Raw genomic sequence first — 22,572 nt, forward strand, 5'->3', positions numbered from 1 at the left:
ATCTATAATAGATAAATACACACAAAAAAGAAAAAGGAATCCAAACACAACACTAAGGATAGTCATCAAGAAAGTAAGAATTTAAAGTAAGCGGGGGAAACAGCTTCATGAGTGTCCCGAGAATACTACTTTGAGGAAACACTGTTCAAATTTTGACTGTGTAATTACCTTTTATAAAAAATTGGGAAATTAAGAGAAGAAAAACGTCACACCAGCCTACCACCCACCCAGTACAGTGACTATCATGGCTGTGTGAATTTCCTTTTACTTTTTCCTGTGCTTATCTTAACTAGTTTTAATAACAAGTGTATAATTTTGTGTTTTGTTTTTGTAATTTAATGTCTTAGCATTTTTGTTGCATTGTTTTCATAACTTTTTTTTTTTTTTTTTGTGGTACGCGGGCCTCTCACTGTCGTGGCCTCTCCCGTTGCGGAGCACAGGCTCCGGACGCGCAGGCTCAGCGGCCATGGCTCTCGGGCCTAGCCGCTCCACAGCATGTGGGATCTTCCCAGATCGGGGCACGAACCCGTGTCCCCTGCATCGGCAGGCGGACTCTCAACCACTGCACCACCAGGGAAGCCCCATAACTGTATTTTTAAGTCATACAGTAATCAACCATTACCTAATTGAATATATATCTATATTTATATGTTGCTTACAGTTATTATCACAGATGATGAGGTGAAATTCTTTGGGCATATAGCTTTTTCCATACTTAAGATCTTTTCTTATTTTTTATTTTATTTATTTTTAAATTTATTGAAGTATAGTTGATTTACAGTGTTTTGTTTCTGCTGTACAGCAAAATGATTCAGTTATATCATTACCTATATATGTATGTGTATACTTTTTCATATTCTTTTCCATTGTACTTTATTACAGGATATTGAATATAGTTCCCTGTGCTCTACAGTAGGACCTTGTTTATCCATTCTATATATAATAGTTTGCATCTGATAATCCCAAACTCCCAATCCATTTCTCCCCCACCCCCTTCCCCCTTGGCAACCACAAGTCTGCTCTCTATGTTCTTAGAATAGATTGTTAGAAATTCTGCATTAAAGTACAACTTTAAAAAAAAAATAAAAATAAAAAATAAAGTACAACTTTTTATGGGTTTTGATATCTGTTGGGCTTGTTCTATTTTAAAACAAGTGTTTTGGGCTGAATTCTTTATTTGCTTGCTTGTTGTGATTTTTGGATATATAAAGAAGTGGCTTTGTTTTTTTAGCTACATTTTTCTGCTGCTCTGAATTCTCTCTCTCTTTCTTTTTTCCTTTTTTAGGCTAAATTAATTACCCACCCAGCCCAGCATCTTACAGGAAAAGCATAGCACTTCCTAGAGGAGTATGAGCATAACAGGAAGGTGTCATTGACTCTGAATTAAAATTTTAACCTGTCCCCTGAACAGCTACAGGATTTGGAAGCTGAATCAATGTTATCAGATGAGTTAGAATCCAAACCAGAGGTGAGCCCAGGCAACTGGTTTTCTTTTCTTTTGGTGGGCTGTATTCCAGAGTTTATTCTTAGTTCAGGAGTCAGCAAACTTTTTCTGTAATGGTGCCAGGTAATAAATATTTTAGGTTTTGTGGGCCATATGGTTTTGGTTGTAACTACTAGCTTATTATTTTTCTGTTACTAAGTACTTTCTCAAAAATTTAAATATTCAATTCTTACCTTTTATGACTTTTTATGCTTGTTATTTAAATAAATGTAAATTATTATACATTTACATAATGACAAAATTTATGTATATGACATATATGTAATATTTACTACCACAAACCATTTTTTATTAATTTTGTATATATCTAAAAGTGTTTTCTTTTTAAATGTGATTAGGGGATTTAAACATTTAAAATTTTTATTCACTTTTCTCATTTTAATTTTAGAACATGTGTGTTGCTTAGTGGAAAGATCACTGAATTTGGAATCATGTTACCTAAGTATGAAGACTGACATTGCTCCTAACTAGTAATGTGACCTTGGACTAGTCATTTAGTGTCTTCAACTTGATTCCTTGTCTTTAAAATACATGTTTAATCTCACTAAGTTACAGTGAGGATTAAAAGAGCCTATACACAGAAGAGTGCTTTATAAAATATAATCAGTACAATGCAGTTGAATTTGTAATAGCCACCATTTAAAAATATAATTATTTTTATCATTTCTCTGTTTTATGGAAGGTGATAGAAGTTAATTATACGATTCAATTTTTATCTAGAACACTTGATAAAAATGAGTTAAAATATTATTTTGTAGTTAATCTAGTTTTTCTATGAATAAGGTTGAGACTGGTGAGCAATCAAGACTTAATTACATCATTGCCTTTTGGTAAATTCAGAGGTTTAGATCCATTCATAATAACCTGTATTATTTGTTGTCTCCACATCCCCCCCTTTCCCCTTCAGCTGCTGGTACAGTTCGTTCAGAATACGTCCATCCCACTGGGACAGGGGCTAGTAGAATCAGAAGCTAAAGACATTACTTGCTTGTCCCTCCTTCCAGTGACTGAGGCCTCAGAATGCAGTCGGCTAATGTTACCAGGTAAAAATTAAGATCACCAGAGATAAGATAAACAAGTCTTAAGAGCTTAGCCTTCTCTGTGGTACTGGTGGAATGTGATAACTGACTTTATAACTGACTGGTAGAAACTGTAAAAATTAGGACTTGTGGAGAAAAAGCAACCATGGGAGTCATAAGTGCATTGTTAGTTTATTTATTTAAAAAAAAATTTTTTTTTTGGCCAGACCGCGCAGCTTGTGGGATCTTAGTTCCCCGACCAGGGATTGAACCCGGGCCCTTGGCACTGAGAGTGTGGAGTCCCAACCACTGGACCGCCAGGGAATTCCCTGCATTGGTAGTTTAAGTCATAGGAATGGTTATGAACACCCATAGAGTGAGAGTGAGAAGAAAAGGAGGCCAAGGCAGAACTGCGTGGAACTCCCTATTCAAGGTATGGGGTGAGGCAGGAGAGCCTGTGAAGGAGGGAAGAAAGAAAGGCTAGAGCAATAGGAGGAATACTGGCATAGAGTGCAGGCATGGAACCCAAGGGAATAGTCAAGTGTGACAAATGCTTCTAAGAGGCCCAGTGAGACAGGGGCTGTCCCAATGAGATAGGGTCAGTGAGGTCATTGTTGACCTAGGCAGGACCTGCTCCTTGGAGAGGGAGTGGAAAGCCAGGCTGCAGTGGGTTGAGGTATCAGTGCAAGTTGAGGAAGTAACTATACTTTCTAAAGGCTGTCTTGCTATGGGAAGGAAAAAGAGAAGGACATAAAGTACATTGAAGAGTTCTTTTTTAAGATCCGAAATATTAGAGGGTGGTTTTATACTAAGAGGAAAGAGCCCATTAGAGAAGCTGCAAACACAAAGAGTAGATAATTGGTGAGGAGGCTCCAGGAGAGGTAGAAGGAAGTAGAATGCTGAGCATGGGTAGTGAGATTAGCTTTGGATGAGAAGAAGGAGATCCTATCACTTGACTATTAGGAAGGAAAACATTATTTTTGGATGCAATAGATTCTTTATTTTCTAGAAATTGGAATATTTAAAATTTGGAATATTAATGTTAAATCAGGGGAGGGTCACCTATTGGTGACAACTTATTTGTTATAAAGTCTTCTGGTTACTATCCTCTAGTGGTGTTCTTTTTTGATTTTTGAAGTGACTTAAGGGCAGATACATTCAACCAACCAGTGTTGATTTAAGGTTTCTCTGTCTAGCTCCTGTCTTTCCCACATCTTCGATCTCTCAAGTCCCATTTTTCTACTGGTGTGTTGGGAGTGTTTCCAAATCCATGGATTTTCAATATGTGAAAATTTCCATGTGCTAATAAAATTTGATCTTCATTAGGCTTTTTTTCCTGAATTTTCTCTCCCAATTTTAATTTATTGAATAAATATTTTGACAATAATAAAGGAAATGAAAACAGGAACAAAAGCATCCATCTTCTTTTCTACATTACCTTCTTTTAGTTTTAATTTTGATTTAAAATATTTTAGACAACCAGTTATAGATAATAGTAAATGAAAACCCATGTACTCACTTCCCAGCTCATGAAACGTAGTGTTACAAACGCAAATGTATCTTGTACATACCTCCCTAATCTCATTCCCCTTCCTTCCAAATATGTGTGAATCATTCCATGCATGACCTACCTGTTTTCTTTTTAGTTGGGATATGTGGTAGACACAGAAAAGCACAAAACTATATGGATATACCTTTTGAAGAATTATTATAAAGGAGATAGCACCCCCCAATCAAGAAGTAGAACGTTGCCAGCTTCCAGGCCCTCCATGGGTTCCTTCATGATTAAAGCAACCTCTGTTCTTCCATAGGTCACCACTGCCCTCAATTTTTTTAAAATTCGTTTTTTGTTTTCCAAGTTTAATCACCCAAGTCTAATTTTAGCTGATTTTGGACTTTAAATGAATGGAATCATATGAGTGTATCTTGTTGTACCTTTTATGTTTGTGCGATTCGTCCTCGTGTGTAGCTCTGGTTTGTTTGGTTTCATTGCTATATAGTATTCTGTTATATGAGTGTACCACAACTTCTTTTTCCATGCCACAGCTGATGAATATGTAGTTATTTTCCAGTGTTGTATTATGACAAACAGTGCTGCTATGAACTTTAAGAACAGTTTTTTTGTGGTAAAGTGTATATAAAATTTACCGTTTTAACCGGTTAAATTTACCATTTAACCAGTTGTGTGGCATTAAATTCATTCACTTTGTTGTACAACTTCATTAGGCTTTGGAATGGCAGTGCTGTCCCTAGGCTTCCACTTTATTTCTATAACCTTACCTGTTATCTCCTTGAAAGAAGAAAATAATGTAACCTGCCTTCTATAAAGATGAATGAAACCCCTGAAAACATCGGATGCTTTAGCACTTTTGGCAGTTCTTCATTATATTGCAACTAAAACCTTTGGAAATTCATCCCCTCCCTTAGAATAAAGTTCTAGAAGCAAGTCTTCTGAATTATTTCTTTACATCTGGTATAAACCCAGAACCATAATGAAACATACTCATGATTCTATACAATTTCAGTTATATCCCAGGCTGTGATTTTTCCCCTAATGACTCACCTGAACTGTCACATACATGTTATAAAAATTAGAGAGAGGTTTCTTTTCCCAAGAAAAATAGTTTAAAATTGAGATCCTGTTCTTGAGTTTGTATTCATTGTGTAACTATATTTTTCAAGGGAAATATACTGATTTGGGGCCTCAAAAGGACAAAGGTCTATAATGTCCAAATGTGGATGGTTCGTATTAGTTACCACCGACCGTCAGAGGAGTCTGCCCCTCACATTTTGGTTGACACCCTTTAGCTGTCTTTCACTCTCTCTTCTTTTCTGAGGCAGATTTTGTATTTATAAAATGAAAATGCTGTCTGCTCCTGTAAGGGTGTTAGATACTAAGGGATGTTGCAAGGGTGTTAGGTACCACTAAGGAATGTTACAAGGGTGTTAGGTACCATATATCAAAATGGTGAACCCCTTGGAGATAGGTGCTACATAAAGCTGTGGTATTTTCCCTTTACTAGATGATACTCCAAATCATACTAACTCCTCCAAGGAGGTTCCTTCCTCGGCTGTGTTGAGAAGCCTTCAGGTGAATGTGGGTCCAGACGGAGAAGAGACGAGGGCTCAGACCGTACAGAAGTCTCCAGAGTTTTTGTCCACTCCAGAGTCTCCTAGCTTGTTGCAAGATCTACAGCCAAGTGATAGCACTTCTTTCATTCTTCTTAACCTAACAAGAGCAGGTATTCTTTACCCTTTTCTGACTTCTGCTCATGCTTAAGAAAAAATACTGGGGAGCAGGGAATAGTTAACTTAGTCATATTTAAAGTGGAAAGAAACTATTCTTTAATTATTTTGGAGAATTGGTGTCGTTTGGTGATCAATTGGGTATGTAGAGGGAGAAGGCAGACTCTAAGGTGACTCAGAAATTTTTTGTTTGGGAAATTAAGTGGTGTCATTCACCAAGATAGTGCACACAGGAAGAATAGGGCTGCGGGAGAATGATTAGTTCCAATTTGTGCCTGTTGATATTGAGATTTCACAGGGACATTTAGGAGGAGGTGTCCTTTAGAGAGTTAGAAACAGGAATCCAGAGTTCTAGAGAGGTCTGTTGTGAAATAAGTAGTTTTAGTGCTTATCAGCATTCAGGAAGTGTATGAAACAATGAGCATGGATTCTTTGATTCAGGAGTAGTCTGGAGCATAAACAGAAAAGAAGGCAAATCTGGGACCCTGAAAAAAAATTTTAAGAGGGTAACAGAAGAATGGGAAGCAGCTTCTAGAGAGAGGGACCTCAAGAAAACAAAATGAGAATGATGTGGGGGGAGCCAAGGAAGGAAACGTTTTAAAGAAGAAAAGGTACAGAATCATGCCAAATACCACATACTGGGCCAGTGAGATGAGGACTGGCAAGTGTATGTCCGGCAAACTTAGCAAGAGCAATTGTTATTGAGGTAGTAGAGGTGGAGCTTAGGGTTAAAGAGATAGGGAATGGACAGCAGGTGAGAAAGTAGATACACAAGTTAGAAGTTAAGAAACTTCAAGAAACATGACTTTGAAGGAGCAGGTGAGAAGGTGATATTTAGAGACATACTTGGGATTTTCTATTCTTTAAAAAAAAAAGATGGGAGAGACTTGAGCTTGGACAGATTGAAAGGCTGTAAGGGAAGCTGTAAGGTGGCCACTAAGGAGGAATGGGTTGAAGTTGGGAGAGGAGAAAACTAAAAGATAGGATTGGGATCCTAGAGGTGAGGGTTAGCCTGGTTGCTAGGAAAGACCGTTTTGCCTCTGAAACAGGAGTAGGTAAGATAAAGACCAGCCTGTCAGCTGGGAGTGGAAAGGTGATAACCTAATCTTGTATGAGAACAGAAGCTTGAGGTGAGAGGTGGAAGTCTGGAATAGCTGATCAGGACACAGAGTTTCTGAGCCAGGGCCAATCAAAGGATTACTTGATGGCTAACTTTCATATATCCTCTTTGTTTCTTCCAGGTCTGGGCTCTTCAGCCGAACACTTAGTATTTGTACAAGATGAGGCAGAGGATTCAGGGAATGATTTCCTCTCCAGTGAGAGCACAGACAGTAGCATTCCATGGTTCCTCCGGGTTCAGGAGTTGGCCCACGACAGTTTGATTGCTGCTACTCGTGCACAACTGGCAAAGAATGCGAAAACCAGCAGCAATGGTGAGACCCCTGTGGTGTTTTCCTTTCCAGTATTCTGTGCAGAGATTTTGGTAATACAGTGGCTATATTTTGAGTTGCATATAATCCAGATTATTTTATTGGTAAGAGCAGAAGGCTAGAAATATGTAAATTGTTTTTCTTATTTTCTGAAAAATAACTCAGCCATGCCAGATTCATGTGCAGAATCAACTAAACTAGCATTCTCAATTGTCAGCTTTAAATAGTACACTGAACCCCTTTTAAAGGAAAAAAATTTTTCGCACATCTTGGTGTTATCTTGAATTGTTTTTATTGTGATGGTCCTTATACTTAGAGCTTTTACACCATTATGAAATTAAGACAGTTTTATCAATTAATAGAAATAAAACTATAAAACCAATAAAAATAAAATTAATTTTAAGGCAGTGTGGCAGATGATAATGTTTTGCTGAGACTAAATTGCTGCTCATGGCGAGTTAGCAATTAGCAGCTACCATAGTGCTGCTTTTTGGGGGGTTGGGGGTGGGCAGGGCAGGGCAGGGAGGGTGGAACCAATTCACCAGAAGACCTAAATATCCAAGTAGGGTATAGTGTGGTTTCTTTTGAGTTCAGCATGCCTGTACTATTTACTCTGTGCCACTTTTTTTCTATCCAGTAATTTTCAAAGTGTGGTCCCTGGATCATCAGCATCACCAGTAATTTAGAAATGCAAATTATCAGGTCTCATCTTACTGAATCAGAAACTTGGAAGTTTTTAGTAAGCCCTCATTGTGGTTATGATGCATGTTAAAGCTTGGGGACCATCGCTCTATTCACACCACTCCTAAACCACTGCAAGACCTTTGCTTGTGTAGCATGCCATAATATTTTTTGTTTTAGGTCTGTCTCTGTATTTTCTCATTAACCTGTGACAATTAAGGTAATACAAAAAATTATTGAGATAAGGTACATACTGTCATTACCACAGACATACTGTCACTTCCATCTAAGTTGAAATACAGAAATATTTTAATTTTGTGTGTGATGCTGTATATCAGGAGTCAGCAAAGGGCCAAATAACCACCTGTTTTGTAAATAAAGTTATATTGGAACACAGGCATGTCCTTTAATTACTAATTGTCTATGGCTGATACTGTGGCAAAGTTGAGTAGTTGTGACAGAGACCACATGGCCCTCAAAGCCAAAAATATCTGCTGTTTGGCCCTTTACAGGCAAAGTTTACTGACCTGCTCTATACAGTACTACTTTCTCTGGAAATTATATCCCAAATGCAAAGACCTTGCCCACATAACTGTAGGATCTTTAACGTGTTTACAGTGTTATTCAACATGTACCATATAAGGTGTTGAGTTTCTTTGTCTCTCTTGCTCTCTCTCTTTTCTTGGGGGGTGAGGGAGGGGGAAACCATTTCATCAGATGACCTCTAAATATCCAAAACTATCATTGGCTGAGGTCATTTTAAGCTAATCTGTCTTCTGCAAACAGTGCTTTGTTTTCAAAAACAAAGTAATTTAGGGAGCACTTTGAGAAATTTTATAATGATTCAAAATACAAGACAGCTCACTCTTTTCTGAAGGATTTTTTCCCCGTTATATGATTATATCAATGTTCTCGTTGTATTGATATCTACAAAATTGAATGCATGAAGCCCCAACTGTCACCAGTTTATACTTTTTTTTTTTTAAATTAATTTTTTGCCTGCATTGGGTCTTGGTTGCTGTGCGCATGCTTTCTCTAGTTGCGGCGAGCGGGGGCTACTCTTCGTTGCGGTGCGCGGGCTTCTTATTACGGTGGCTTCTCTTGTTGCAGAGCATGGGCTCTAGGCGCACGGGCTTCAGTAGTTGCAGCACATGGGCTCAGTAGTTGCGGCATGCGGGTCCTAGAGCGCAGGCTCAGTAGTTGTGGCACACGGGCTTAGTTGTTCTGTGGCATGTGGGATCTTCCCAGACCAGGGCTCAAACCCGTGTCCCCCACACTGGCAGGCGTATTCTTAACCACTGCGCCACCAGGGAAGTCCTGTCACTGGTTTAAATCTCTGGATTAGCATGGGTTTCTACAGACCTTTCATTAGAGATTAATTAGCTGGAGCTCTTGAGTTAGTGGGAAATTTTCCTTACAGTATATGCACTTCTGTGCTGTTTAAAATTTACCCATATTTCAGTTAAACAAACAAAAAAACTATGTGGGACAATATTTAAAAAGAACAAGTTAATTAATATTAACTAGCAAAAGGCATCTTAGGTTCCACTCTGACCTTGGAGCAATTAGTTTTATGATTAGCATTTGGTGAAGTACAGCAAGGAGAATGTAGGGCAGGAAGAAAGTAAGGTTAATAGATGGGACAGAAACTGCCTTTGATCAACTGTCAGATTCCCGGGAGTGTGATATGTATAACATATTATCCTACTCTTGGCTCTTGAGAGGGAAATTTGGAAATATGAATCTTATTCCTAATGTATATGTAGTGGAAAGATAAACTCCATATGTTTATAACAGAATTAAGTGGTTGTGAATGTTTTTCTCCATTGATGTCCAACTATGAATTGAAGAAAACGAAGGAAAGGGTGCACCACCTGCTAATCTGGAATTTATTTAAAGATTTAGTTAACTGATTTCGTTTAAATTTAAGAAAGTCACTGCACCATATGCTCCTCTCCTCCCCTCCTTTTATTCTATTGAACAAAAAACTTGAGCAGTATTATCTCTAACTTTTAAAAATGTGGTAAGAAATTTGAAAATGAGCTGAGTTTTTGCATTCTTAGATATTTTGTAACTAAGGAGGGGTGGTACAGGAAATTAGAAGGTGATTCTTATTCTCTACAATGATAGAAACAGCCAAATTGACTTCAGAAGATAGAAATCTAAGAATGGCCATCTACAAAAGAAATTACTACTGTAAGTTCACAGCTAAGCCAGACTGGCGGCTTCTCCTTAAAATACAAGTTTTTATTACCTAGAGCTTTAAGTCATCTTCTGTAGGACCCCACTTCTGGTGTTGACATACCTGCTTCCTTACCAATCTGTAATGCAAAATAGGTTGAACTCTGCTTTTTGATATGAAACCATTTTGGATATTTCTTACATTTGCCAAAGAGGCCTAGTCTTGTGGCTTTTTGTAGTTCTGTGGATTAAGTAAGGGGATGGGGATATAGAGCCCTCTCACTTCTGTTAAATGAATGCAAAGCAAGCTGGGGAAGATGAAGATCGATATGTGATTAATGATCACTAGGAGTGGCTTTATTGTTTGAACCAAAGTATCTGAGTGGAATCCTTCCCTAGATTATAAATATGTGACTCTGTTACAGGAGAAAATGTCCACCTTGGTTCTGGTGATGGGCAACCGAAAGATTCTGGGCCCCTTCCTCAAATGGAGAAGAAGCTCAAGTGTACAGTTGAAGGCTGTGACCGGACATTTGTGTGGCCAGCTCACTTTAAGTACCACCTCAAAACTCATCGGTGAGCAAACCTGAGATTCCGTACTTGGAGCTTAAGAAAGTTGATGCTTCTGAAGGAACTTGACAGAAGTCCCCCCACTTGACAGATTAAAGGAAAGCAGGGGCTCCAGCTCACTTGTGGTTAAGATGTCTTTTGTTCTTTAATAGAAACATTTGCATTGTCTCATTTACCTTGTTCAAACATTTGGCACCTAAATACCTTAGAGCAAGAGTTCTCAAATCTCATCATAAAACATAATGTCTTGGAGAACTTAAAAATTATATATAAGCTTAAGCCCCACTCTAAACCTGTGAAATCAGTATTTCAAGAAGTAGGGCATCTGTAGTTCAGGTGATTCTGATACATCTAGATTTGGGATTTACTGTCTGCCTTGAGAGTCAGTAGGAGCTTTGACTTGTCCTCTCTAGCAAAGAGCATTTTCAGGCATTGTTGCGTATGTGATTTTTTTTTTTTCCCGCCAGAAACGACCGCTCCTTTATCTGCCCTGCAGCAGGTTGTGGGAAAAGCTTCTATGTACTGCAGAGGCTGAAGGTGCACATGAGGACCCACAATGGGGAGAAGCCCTTTATGTGCCCCGAGTCTAACTGTGGTAAGCAGTTCACTACAGCTGGAAACCTGAAGAACCACCTGCGCATCCACACAGGTGTGTGCCACCCCAGCATTCCCGCAGGCCGTCTACTGCTTGGCTCAGGGCCTGCTGGCTGTCTTTAGGAGACAAAGGTTGGGGTTGTTGCTAGAACTCTGAGGATGAAATTTCTTTTTTTCAAATGCCTCATGGCACTTTTCAGTTCTTTCAGTAACATTTATTGTCACCTCTGTGTGAGAATGGACAGTTTGATTTCTGTCTCTGGTAGCCTTAAGTAGGAAGGGATATAAGACCATCACTGATAACAATGATATGATCATATATGGACAGAAATGAGCCTTTCTAAATATCTTCAAACTTAACACAGTTGTAGTTTTGGTCATTAACATTTATTGAGTTACACAAACCACACAGATTCTGGTCTAGGCACTAAATGGGGGGGTAAGGTGAGGGGAAATACAAAAGCTAAGCTTAATCCCTGACTTTGAGTTTACTTTGTTGTTAGAGCCTCACAGCCTGAGAAACAGAATGGAGAAGTGACTTGTCCTGAGTCAAATAGCATGTTAATATCAACGGAGCAAAAGAAAGATATCCTGATTTCTTAATCTAAAAGCTTAAGGGTGACTTTCCAAGCCACTTGGCCCAGTTGTGCTAAGTCTCTTGCCAGAGCTTAATCATTGAACCCAGACTACTACCGTAGGATGTGTAACTATTCTTCCCACTTTCTCCTTCTCTTCCTTGTTTATTCTTGCATGCTAAAATGATAGCAGGTACAAATAAATGACACTTAAAAAGTGAAACCCAAGCTGAAGCCACCTTTGTTCTGCACATGTTCCTATGATTCCCTCTAGATTGACATTACCACTGGATATATTTTAGGGCAGAATAGCTCTGTTGTCAGCTCTTTCTTTCTTTCTATTTATTTATTTAAGTTTTGGCTGGGTTGGGTCTTTGTTGCTGCACGTGGGCTTTCTTTAGTTGTGGCGAGCGGGGGCTACTCTTAGTTGCGGTGTGCGGGCTTCTCATTGCGGTGGCTTCTCTTGTTACAGAGCATGGGCTCTAGGTGCGTGGGCTTCAGTAGTTGCAGCACACAGGCTCAGTAGCTGTGGCATGCGGGCTCAGTTGCTCCTCAGCATGTGGGATCTTCCCAGACCAGGGCTCGAACCTGTGTCCCCTGCCTTGGCAGGATTCTCAACCACTGTGCCACCAGGGAAGCCCCTCAGTTCTTTCTTGAAAGAGTATTCTTGCTCCAAGAAAGCAGTTTGAATAAAAGAACAGGAAAAACATCTAGCTGAATAGTTAAGGAAAGTAGTAGAATTCACTGTGCCTTATTAAATTCAGTAACCTCTTCATCCTTGTGCCACTTGTCATCTTTGTAGCATTTGGTAAAAGTGAACATATTTTAAAATGCTTTCTTTTATTCAGAGTGTGACCTGATTTTCTCTCTTCATTCTGACTCTTGCTAGCTGTGCCTTGTTAATCTAATTGTTGACCAATTTCAGAATTTTGGGTTTCTCCCATTTTACTCAATGTGCTGTCTCATTGCAGTCTCAGGCTTCAATTTAATCATTTCTTCCTGGATGTCTCACAGATCTGAATCTCAATAATTAATATAATAATAAAAGTTAGGACTTCCCTGGTAGTGCAGTGGCTGAGAATCCACCTGCCAATGCAGGGGACACGGGTTCGAGCCCTGGTCTGGGAGGATCCCACGTGCCGCAGAGCAACTAAGCCCGTGCACCACAACTACTGAGCCTGCGCTCTAGAGCCCGTGAGCCACAACTACTGAAGCCCACACACCTAGAGCCCGTGCTCCAGAACAAGAGAAGCCACCACAATGAGAAGCCCACGCACCACAATGAAGAGTAGCCCCCACTCGCCGCAACTAGAGAAAGCCTGCGTGCAGCAACAAAGACCCAATGCAGCCAAAAATAAATAAATTAAAAATAATAATAATAAAAAGTTAGCATTTATTAAGGCAATTTAATATGTACCAAGCACATATACATTATCTCATTTAATCTTCAAGGTACCTTTATGCTTTAGATAACTGAGTTTATTGATGGAGAAAAAGAAGGTTAGGGTTAAGTAAATTGCCCAACATTATGCAGCTAAGAAATGGTAGAACTGGCATTTGAATTCTGATCTGACTCCAAAGCTCTTGCAAGGATTTTATTTTCAAGTGCTGACAACTCATTTTATCTCAGATGTCAGAATTGACCTCAGATCTTTATTAGTAGTAACGGTAGTAATTAAAGCTGCCAATTTTAGTGGCTTACTATGTGCCAGGCACTATGCTTAAATATATTTAACTTGTATCATTTCATCTAATTCTCAAAATAATCTTTTGAGGTTGTATTATGTTAATTTTATAGATAAAAAACTGATTCTCAAAGGTTTTAAATATCTTCCCCATACTGGTAAGTGGTAGTGCCAAAATTTGAACTCAGGGCTAACTGGCTCACGCTCAACCATTATGCAGCATTGCCTCTTGAACCTCCTCCTCCTCTTTATCGCAGCAAAATCACCATCGTCTCAGTTTCCAAATAGGAAGGCCATCTAACTTAAGGCAGCTTGTTGAGATTCCTGCCACTAGATTCTGATGAATCTTTTTTGAAGTCTTTTTCTGAGGTTCTTGAGTTCATCTTGTTAAACATTTAACCTTATTTATTAACTGCAGTTTTCTGTTTTCCTGGTGTTTATTCTATCATATGTATGAATATATTGTTCATTCATTCGGCGACTTTTGGAGTGCCTGGCATTCTGGGGTTAGTGTGAGTATACAGATATGCTTTCCAAAAAGTTACAGACCACTGGAAAATCACAAACATTAAACCGTGTGGTACAGTCTGAAAGAACAGTATAATCTAGAGCTGTGCTCCTCCCTCCTTCAAGGCCCAGCTCCTGTATTTTCACCATGCCAGCCTTACTTGCTGAGTTTCTCTTTTTCTCCTTTACTCTCTCACACTGTCACACTCATAACAGTTCTGACACCAAACGTGTTTTCCTACACCAAGCAAGTCTCAGTGACACCAGGTGGGTGTCTATAATTTAACTGAATTCTGACACTATCTGGAAACAGCGTCAGATCCCACAGGTTAAGGGCTCAGCCCCACAAGACTGCCACCTACTTCAGATGTCTATTGCAAGTAGCAAGTCCCCAGGTTACTCACAACCTTTGTCTGACTTGGCTACCAATTGGAGTTCCCATGACCCCCCACCCCACCCCACCCCCCGTCCCGGATTCAATTATTTGCCAGAACAGCTCACAGAACTCAGGGAAACATGTCTACCAGTTTATTATGTAATAAAGGATATGATAAAGGATACAGGTGAGCAGCCAGACAAAGAGATACACAGGGTGAAGTCTGGAATAGTCCCAAGCACGGGAGCTTCTGTCCCTGTGGAGTTGGGGTGTACCACTCTCTTGGCACATAGACATGTTCACCAGCCCAGAGGCTCTCTGAACCCTGTACTTTTGGAATTTTTATGGAGGTTTCATCACGTAGGCATGATTGATGATTAATCCATTTCCAGGCCCTCTCTCCTCTCTGGAAAATGGGGGTAGGGCTGAAAATCTCAAGCTTCTAATCATGGCTTGGTCTTTCTGGTAACTCGCCCCCGTCCAGGAGCCCACCAAGAGTCACCTCATTAGAAGAGACACTGCTGTCACCCAGTAAATTCTAAGGGGTTAGGAATTCTGTGTCAGGAATCACTGTCAAAGACCAAATATTAGAACAACAGATTATCCTAGTGCTCATATCACTTAAAAAATTACAGGGGGTTCAGGAGCTCTGCATCAGGAGCTAGGATCCAAGATTAAATGTTAGAACAAAAAATTCTAGCACCCCTGTGTACAAGGGTTTTAAAGCTGTGTGTCAGGAAACTGGGGCAAAGACCAATATATATACTTGTTTCACACTTGTCGTTTTCTGAACTTGCCTTGGGCGCTCTCAGTTTCAAGGCTGTGCTCATACTAGTCCTTATGCCTGAAATTTCCTTTCATCCTTGTCATCTTTAAAGAGCAGCTTAAATTCAGCTTCTTTAAAAAGAGAAGTTACCGGGCTTCCCTGGTGGTGCAGTGGTTGAGAGTCCACCTGCTGATGCAGGGGACACAGGTTCGTGCCCCGGTCCGGGAAGATCCCACATACTGGGCCCGTAAGCCATGGCCGCTGAGCCTGCACATCCGAAGCCTGTGCTCCGCAACGGGAGAGGCCACAACAGTGAGAGGCCCGCGTACCGCAAAAAAAAAAAAAAGTTACCACAGTAAGAATTCCTCCCCTTTATAATTGCATATAGCACTTTTTTATACCAGAATTAAAGTCATTTATGAATATGTTTATCTCTCACTAGGTTGTGACCCTTGGGAGATACGGACTGCATCTCTGATTTTTTTCACTTTTTATTTTGAAACAATTATAGACTCATGAGAAGTCACAAAAAGAGTACAAAGAGTTCTGTATGTGCTTCACCCAGCTTCCACTCAGAAGTGACATCTTATGTAGCCATAGTACAGTATCAAAACCAGAAAGTCAACAGTACTGTCAGTCTACAGACCTCATTCAGTTTTCACCATTCATCTTTGATTTTTAAAATAACAAAGTAATGCTGTAGAAAATGAAAATTATGGAAAAGCACAAGAAGAAAAATCATAATACCGCTATCAGGTTATAACTACTGTTAACACATTGTGAGATTTTTCTGTGTACCTTTCACTAAATAGCTGTTTTTATTTGTTTGCTTTTATAAGATGGGATTATGTAATACCTATTTTATAACCTTTTTTTGTGTGTGTGTGTGGTATGCGGGCCTCTCACTGTTGTGGCCTCTCCTGTCGCGGAGCACAGGCTCCGGACGCGCAGGCCCAGTGGCCACAGCTCATGGGCCCAGCCGCTCCGCGGCATGTGGGATCCTCCCAGACCGGGGCACGAACCCGTCTCCCCTGCACTGGCAGGTGGACTCCCAACCACTGTGCCACCAGGGAAGCCCCCTATTTTATAACCTTTAAAAATCTGTACTCTTAAATGGATCTAGAAACTCAATCTTAAAGAGAATTGATGTAAGGTAAAAATCCTGAGAGTGTATACACTGTTTTCCTGATATCCTCAGAAGGGATGGGATCACCAAAGAAGGTAGCTCAGTGCAGCTGGGGCTCAGCCCCTGAGGAGGGAGAAGGAAGTATGCTCAGAGGCAGCTACTGTAAAGAAAAGGGCAGGGCTGTCTGCAGGGCTGTGACTGAGAGGTGACACCTGCTGGATAGTCCGGTTGAAATTATATAGCGTGAATTCAGGAAATCAGAGTAAGTTGTTGGAAACAGGAAAAGATTGATGGGAAAAGAGAATAATAGTTCATCAGAAGACTGAGTCTTTATCTTATTTTCTGTCTCTAGGAGAGAAGCCTTTCCTTTGTGAAGCCCAAGGATGTGGCCGTTCCTTTGCTGAGTATTCTAGTCTTCGAAAACATTTGGTCGTTCATTCAGGTACTAGAACCTGTGCCATTCATAGATTTCAGGGAAGATGGAGAGCCAAAAGGGTAAAAGGTTAGGGTAGTGGTATAAAGAGATCTAAAGAGAAACAAACTGTTCACCATAAAGTTTCCTCCCTATCCTGACAGAATCAGAAATCAAGGCCCTTGATGCTTGCATTCAAAGGGTCATATAATCAAGGAGAAAATATCTAATTATTATTATTTTCAGCTGAGCCATTGAACTGCTTTCTAATTGAGACCTTTTTCTGAGGGAATCAACGAATTTATTTGGCACTACACTGGGTACTTTATAAGTTACATCAGATATGGTCCATGGAGTTATTCAGAGCAGGCAGAAGTGAACTTGAAGTGGAGAGAGATTCTAAAATGGAATCTGGTAATTGTTCAAATGGCTAGCCATGGGGAGCAAAGGGAAGCCAGAATGGGAGGAGTGGGGAGAAGGAACTAGAAGTTATTTATAATGAAGACAGCAAAACCGTTCAGTGGGAGCAAGGGAGTTGGAGAGGTATAATCAGTCAGGGATGTGAATTTCAGAGCTGAGATCCTAGGGGTAGAGCAGTTTTTTAATATGATGACAGCTTCTAAGCAGAGATAGCAAACTGATAGCCTATGGGTTAGATGTGGACTTCCAGATGTGTTTTGCTTGGCTTGTAGAGTGTTTTCATTTTACTGTTCTTTATTATGTAAAATTTTGTCAAACATACATAAAAGTAGAGAAAAATACTTTTTTACATAACAGTAATGCTGTTATCATATCTATCAAAATTAACAATAACTCCTTGGTTTTATCTGAGATTCACTCCATGTTTAATTTTTTTCCAATTGTCTCAAAAATGTCTTTTAAAGTGCCTTTGTTTAAATCAGGATCCAACAAGGTCCACTCGTTGCACTTGGTTAGTAAGTCTTCTTGAATCTAGATCTATCTGTACTTTTTGTTTTTCATGCTATAGACTTATTGCACAACAGAGTCAGTTGGTCCTGTAGCTAATCCCACGTTCTGAATTTGTTGGTTTGCCTCCTTTTCTGTCATTTAACTTGTTCCCCTATATTTCCTAAAAGCTTCAAAGGTTCAAAGATTTTGGCAAGGTTATGTTATAGGTGGTCGTGTTTCATTTTGCATCACATCAGGAGGCATACAGAGCCTAGTTGTCAAAATTGATCAGTTGGTTCAGGTGGTAACACCCTGATCCCCACATTGTAATGTTCCCTAGCAGCCATATGGTTTCATCTCTGAATGATGCCTGAATTCATTATTTCAGCAGGGTTGTAAAATGTTATTTTTCTAATTCTATTATTCATTCACATTTGTTAGCCAGAATTCTTCTGTATAATGGGTCTCTATCAACTAGGGCTATTTGGTAATTTGTACACAAAAGGCAGGATAAATGTGTAATTCTTTTAACTGTGAGTTTTCAGAATAAGAAATTGGTACTTTGGTTACTTCTAGTAGTGTCATTTTCACTGCTTTTTTTCTCTCTCTCTCTCTCTCATTAGTATTATCTTGAATTCATGTGTTTCTACATATTCACTGTATTTCAATCCATTATAGTTATTTTTTAACAGCTTTTGGACCTATTAATGCACATACCTTAAAGTTCACCCATTGTAAGTATACACATCAGTGATTTTTAGAAAATATATAGGATTGTACAATCACCACCACAATCCAGTTTTAGAACACTTGCATCATACCAAAAGTTCCTTTGTGCCCCTTTGCTGTCAGTTCCTGCTCCCACCCCCAGATCCAGGCAGTCATTGACCAGCTTTCTGTCTCTCTATATTCTGCCTCTTCTGGAAATTTTCTGGTCATTTCACTTAGTTTTGCTATCTACTAGTCCCCTGTAGGCATAAGGGTTTTTTTTGTTTTTGTTCTTTGGCATAAGTTTTTGACCCCGCTCTAAGTGTGGTTGTCTGGGTAGGTGGGATAGAAGTTGAGGGTTTCAGACTCGAGGACCTAAGGGATAGTTCAGATCATTGTGTAGAAGAACCACCAGTGTGAACATTGAAGACTGGGAGTTGTGGCAGGAAACGGGATAAAGGTATATTATGAATCCAGGGTTGGAATCCTTGAGGGTAGTGCATGTCCTTGAGGTCCATGGAAGACTGTATCTGAAAAGGGAAGTAAATATTCTGTGTCTACCATGATCTTATACCAGAGAAGTTGTTTTGTGGAAGCAGCAGTACAGTGGGTCTGGAGAGTACTGGAGGCTGGGAGCAGTGAGTGTGCTAAGCCCTCCTGGTGTACTTTCCAGCCTTCCCCTGTGTACTGAAGGTTGAGAGGCTGGGGGAAGGTGCGGCATGGGAGAAGGAGTAGCCTCTTAATGTTTAGTTTAACATCCTCTGGGCTTCTCCATCTAGGGCTTGAGTCCATTCTCTTGCTGTCAGAAATGTACCCTGTCTTTTTGGCTCCCCTGTCTTAACCGGGTCTGTGTTTCAGGAGAGAAGCCACATCAGTGTCAAGTCTGTGGGAAGACCTTCTCTCAGAGTGGGAGCAGGAATGTGCACATGAGAAAGCATCACTTGCAGATGGGAGCAGCTGGGAGTCAAGAGCAGGAACAAACTGGTAAGGAGAAGAGGGTATAGTGGAGGGCTATATTTTGGGGGTTCAAAAAGCCAAATAACTGGCCTGTCTGATGTGGAAATTTTCTGATTCTATTTTGGGTAGAGAGATTGGTCTAATTTGATGGACTAGTGGTTTCCAAATGTAGCTGTACAGTAAAATCGTTTGCAAGCTTTTAAAACATATATTGTGTATTGCTTGTCCACCCCTCCCCCCCCCAGCAAAACAAAACAACCTGATAAATGAGATTACTTGGTAGTAAAATCCTGGAGTCTATAATTTTGAAAGTTCCTCTAGTGAGTTTGATGGTAACTGGTGCTGATCCATGAACCATCATTTGAGTGTCACTGTGATGAAGATTTCTGTATGACAAGAGTTTAAGCATTTTCTTACTTATCAGTCATGACTCCCTTTTTACCCTAGCTTAAATTTGATAATACGTTTTTATTATTATTCCTTTCCATGTCTTTCCTTAATCAATTATTTTATTCTAAATACTCCTTTCTAAGGATGCACCCATCCCATTTTATATGTTTGTTATCCAGATGCTGATCATAAGCAAGGGTATTTATCCATGAGGCTCAAACTCTTCCCTTCTAGGTTTATTTTTGCTTCCCAAAAGTAAGTGAAATAGAGGAGGTGGCATCCAAAATACAGGTTAACTTTTAGTTCTGAAAAAAAAGCCAGCTTCTCGTGAAGGAAAATGGGGACCAGGCACAGCCTTGACTGCTGTATGTCTCTCACATCCTATTCTCTGTGCAGCTGAGCCACTAATGGGCAGTAGTTTGCTTGAAGAGGCTTCAGTAACCAGTAAAAACCTGGTGTCTATGAATTCTCAGCCCAGCCTTGGTGGAGAGTCCTTGAACCTACCAAATACCAATTCTATCCTAGGAGTTGATGATGGTAAGACTTTCAACTCTCCTTTATTTGGGGAAAATGGGCTGCAACTAGGGACTAAGGAATGGGGTTTTCTCCAAAATGGAGGTTTTAATTAATTTCATTTCTTGTGAGTAGAAATGGTATGATTGAGTAGCATTTGTGTTGTCTCTGGAGTGGATAAGTGAATATTTTAAAAAGTTTTTTCATTGAAAAGATAATGTTACAAAAGAATAAAAAGTTTTAAGAAGAAAATTATCCATAATCCTAGCATCCTAGCCCAACTGTTTCTATCTTTCCTATTGCAGTTATGGAAGAACTTAACTTATAAAATATTTAAACAGAACATAACCAGGTTTTACAGAGGAGAATTAAAGCAATTTCTCCATACCTTCAAAAGCCATATCTTCTGGAGAAAAGAAAGGGCTCTCTAGGAAACAGTTGCTCCTCTCTGGTATAGAAATTTCACCCAAGTTACACAGGCCAGGCCCTCTTCTCTGAAAAACTTAACAGGTGAGGTCAGCATGCATTTATTCAGTGCCTACTGTGTACCTGGCACCATGGGAAAGAAAAGTAGAAGATAGGGACCTTAAAATCTAGTTCAGAAGTCAAAACTTACATATGGGAAACAACATTGAGTGAGTAGAAGATAGTGTATAAGCAAACGTTAAGTTATGTGGTATCCTGGAAGAGCAATATAAGCTAGAAAGCCCCTAGAAGGTACTCTTAATTTATTTGAGAGCTAAGTGGTTTATGTGTAAGCAATTTCCAGAAGATTTTCGTGGTGATTCTGCTGATGAACATTTAATAAGTCTGAGATCCTTTGTTTTCGTTACTCATATCCCAGACAGTCAGTTTTGGGTATAAAGACCATGTTTGTGTAACTTATATCTGGAGCCTACAAGGCCCAGAGTGTGCTTCCACAATAAGCCTCTTCTGTTTCATAAATGATACTAAGGAGGAAAGTCTCAAGGGAGGAAGAGACAGTGAGAAGGAACTTTGGAGCCAGGTTTAAGCTCTTGACTAGCACGTATTGCACTGTTTCCATCACTGGTGACTGCTTTAAGCGTTGGCTCTGGTTCCCTGATTCATAAGCAATTTTTAATCCAGTTAATAGTGCTAAAGCCATATTACTCTAAATTGGCATACTGAAAAATGGTCAGCTGTTATATCAAGATTTCTTGCCTTTTCTTCCCATCCCCCTTTTGTAATACTTTCCAAATTCACTGATAGTGATTATCAGGCAGGAATTAATTTGGAAGAAACACAGGAATGTGGGATTCAGTTTTTCAGGGAACAGTTTTAAGCGTTCTTAATGAGAGACTTGATAATGAAGGTAGGTAGGTAGATCTGTGGATTCACTTTGCATTGAAACATTTTTCTGCTGTTTCAGAGGTGCTTGCTGAAGGATCCCCACGTCCTCTGTCTTCAGTGCCTGATGTGACACATCATTTGGTGACCATGCAGTCAGGGAGGCAGTCATATGAGGTGTCTGTCTTAACTGCCGTAAATCCACAGGAGGTAAAACTGTCTCTTGCCCTTACTTTGTTTTGTGGAGATTAATGTGGAGAATGATTGGGAATCTATTTCAGAGGATCTGAAAAAATTCTCCAATTCCCCTTTCCTGGAGACTTAGATTAGAATATCTTACCTTAAGCTAAGCATGAGTCCAGGTTTGAAAGGAACCTGAGTATTAGGGTCTGCTGAATTGGGAGATTGGTCATTCACAGCTGGGACTCTGAGCTCTAGTTTCCTTGATACATATGCCCTAATTAATGAGATCCGCTCCTCCTGTTCTTGCCTCACTTGTGATGAAGATGCTGCTTTTATTTTATAAAGAAAATAACATCCTGGGACAAAGTAGTCCTTGAGCAAAAAAGATAGTGACAAAATCATTAGAAATAATTATCATTCATTTTGCTAGGGCCAGTTGTCTCGGAGATACCAGGCTGAACCAACTGGGCATATGGGAATGTGTCCACTTGCTTGTTGAGTGAGAACCATCATCTAAATCAAAGGGGGCTTTTAGATTGATTCTAAGCCACCCCTTACTCTGTTTTTTTGGCTCTGACCCGGAAAACAGAATGAAAACCAGTTGGGCTTCTAGAATCTTAGGATATTTTATTGGCCTTATGTCGTGGAGGTAGATGACTTCCTCATGAGCTCGTTTCATATGCATAAGCTTTTGCCAAAGCCTGTATATTCTGGCTTTGGTGTTATAGTATCTTTCACTTTTCCTTTCATTATAGCCTGTAGACCACAGTCCGCTGTTACAGCATTCAAATGACTCTGCCTCCTATATTGAATGGTCTCAATTTTTCTGTAATATTTCTGAGGATATCCAGGATCAGAAGGCTCTGGGCATGCATGCTAATGTTTCTTCCAGGACCTTTCCTTGTATTCATCATTGCGACCCATTGTCTCAG

General features: G+C 39.7%; 1 protein-coding gene across 3 annotated transcripts in view; it reads left to right on the forward strand.

Annotated features, from left to right (window-relative positions):
- ZNF410 (zinc finger protein 410) overlaps positions 1-22,572 on the forward strand; it is a 42,407-nt gene that overhangs the window by 15,048 nt on the left and 4,787 nt on the right. The window contains exons 2-11 of one of the 3 annotated variants that reach the window (XM_022576585.3): positions 1,286-1,468; positions 2,412-2,547; positions 5,547-5,765; positions 7,011-7,202; positions 10,487-10,637; positions 11,099-11,280; positions 16,613-16,702; positions 19,148-19,273; positions 20,033-20,173; positions 21,540-21,667. In XM_022576585.3, coding sequence (XP_022432293.1) covers positions 1,436-1,468; positions 2,412-2,547; positions 5,547-5,765; positions 7,011-7,202; positions 10,487-10,637; positions 11,099-11,280; positions 16,613-16,702; positions 19,148-19,273; positions 20,033-20,173; positions 21,540-21,667 — 1,398 coding nt within the window. In that variant the 5' untranslated portion in view covers positions 1,286-1,435. The remainder of the gene's footprint in view (positions 1-1,285; positions 1,469-2,411; positions 2,548-5,546; positions 5,766-7,010; positions 7,203-10,486; positions 10,638-11,098; positions 11,281-16,612; positions 16,703-19,147; positions 19,274-20,032; positions 20,174-21,539; positions 21,668-22,572) is intronic. The other 2 variants (XM_022576586.3, XM_022576587.3) reach the window with 2 other exon arrangements.

Source organism: Delphinapterus leucas, chromosome 2, assembly GCF_059928025.1.
Source record: "Delphinapterus leucas isolate spDelLeu-1000000601 "Yukka" chromosome 2, BTC_Dleu_Yukka2, whole genome shotgun sequence".
NCBI lineage: Eukaryota > Metazoa > Chordata > Mammalia > Artiodactyla > Monodontidae > Delphinapterus > Delphinapterus leucas.